This window comes from Quercus lobata, chromosome 2 (genome assembly GCF_001633185.2).
Source record: "Quercus lobata isolate SW786 chromosome 2, ValleyOak3.0 Primary Assembly, whole genome shotgun sequence".
In the NCBI taxonomy this organism is placed as follows: Eukaryota; Viridiplantae; Streptophyta; class Magnoliopsida; order Fagales; family Fagaceae; genus Quercus; species Quercus lobata.
Genome location: NC_044905.1, coordinates 28664542 through 28666036, shown reverse-complemented (window position 1 = coordinate 28666036; position 1495 = coordinate 28664542). Strand labels below are relative to the sequence as shown.

General features: G+C 39.1%; 1 protein-coding gene across 1 annotated transcript; it reads right to left on the bottom strand.

The window, feature by feature from the left end:
* Positions 1 to 322: 322 nt before the first annotated feature.
* On the bottom strand, positions 323 to 1079 carry LOC115975209 (18.5 kDa class I heat shock protein-like). The gene has a single exon (XM_031095908.1). The coding sequence runs from the start codon at positions 996 to 998 to the stop codon at positions 531 to 533; it is 468 nt and encodes a 155-aa protein (XP_030951768.1). The 5' UTR covers positions 999 to 1079; the 3' UTR covers positions 323 to 530.
* Between the last annotated feature and the right edge of the window lie 416 nt (positions 1080 to 1495).

Genomic DNA, 1495 nt, shown 5'->3' with positions numbered 1-1495 from the left:
ATTAAATCTCGCTAAATTATTGTAAATAATTTTCACCCAATTGAATAGTTTCGGTTATTAACAATAAGCACGATCTCTTGACGTGATGCTTATATCCACAAGAATAAGTACAATGGTCACTACATCAGAATTAAGTACCAAGTTCTTGCCGGTATGGAGTGAGTGAATTGTTTTCGCATTCCAAATTTGGCTAAACTCAGAAATCCCCAAACATCCACCTATGATATTTAACTTCTTATAATGATTCAAAAAACAGAACAATTATATGTTTCCTCACAACTCTATCCATCAAATTTCAATCGGAAACAATAGAATAAAATAATTAGAATTAGAAACAGAGTTAATACTCAATAAGTAGCATTATCCATTCATATATAATTACACAATAAGAGTTCTTCTTCTACATAACAAACCAAACACCGATTTTCACAAAAACGACACACATAACACGAGACTAACGAAAACAAGCGAAGCCGTTATTTACCATAAAAACAACCAGACACAACAAAACAAATCTCAGACTTAATTTCCTAACCAGAAATCTGAATGGGCCTAACGTCAGGCCTCTTGACTTCCTCTTTGGGCACAGTGACAGTGAGCACACCATTCTCCATAGCAGCCTTGACTTCCTCGACCTTCGCGTTCTCCGGCAGCCTGAACCTCCTCGAGAACCTTCCGCTGCTCCGCTCCACGCGGTGCCACGTGTCACTCTTCTCTTCCTGCTCTTGACTCCTCTCCCCACTTATCTGCAGAACCCGACCCTCCTCGATCTCCACCTTCACTTCCTCTCTCTTCAGCCCAGGCACGTCGGCTTTGAACACGTGCGCGTTCGGGGTCTCCTTCCAGTCCACTTTAGCGGCGGCGAACGACGACGTTTCGGAGGGGAAGTTGGAGAGAGAGGAGAGTTGTGGGAAGCCCTCGAATGGGTCCCACACGTCGAGCGAGAATGGGTCGAAGACGTTGGATCGACGGTTGAGGAAATTTGGAATCAGCGACATTTTTCTTTTTTCTTTTTTGTTGTTGTTGTGATTGTGAGTATTGGTTATGAAAAAGCGGTTTTTTGATGGAGGGGTTAGTTTGGAGTGGAGGGGTTTTTAACGTGTGGAGTGGATAAATCTTGATGGTTCTGGAGAATTCTACGGGTCTATCTTCTGGAACGTTCCACAATCCAGAATTGTAAGCCTTCAGATCAACGGTTGTGATCTTTTTTATTACACTGGACTATCGTCCAATCAACCCTTCAATTTTTCCTATACTTAAAATAAAAAAATAAAAAATAAAAAGTATGGCTCACTTCAACTGGATTTTTTTTTTTTTTTAAATAATAAAGTTGGTCCCTAACTTTTCAATTGTGTCAATTTAATTCTTAACTTTTTAAAATCATTTCAATTTAATAGTTATCTCTAATACGAAAAAGACTAACATATCAAATAGAATAATATAAATTGGTTGTCAGTTGTCACATCAACTGCTGTAACGCCTCATCATATTTATA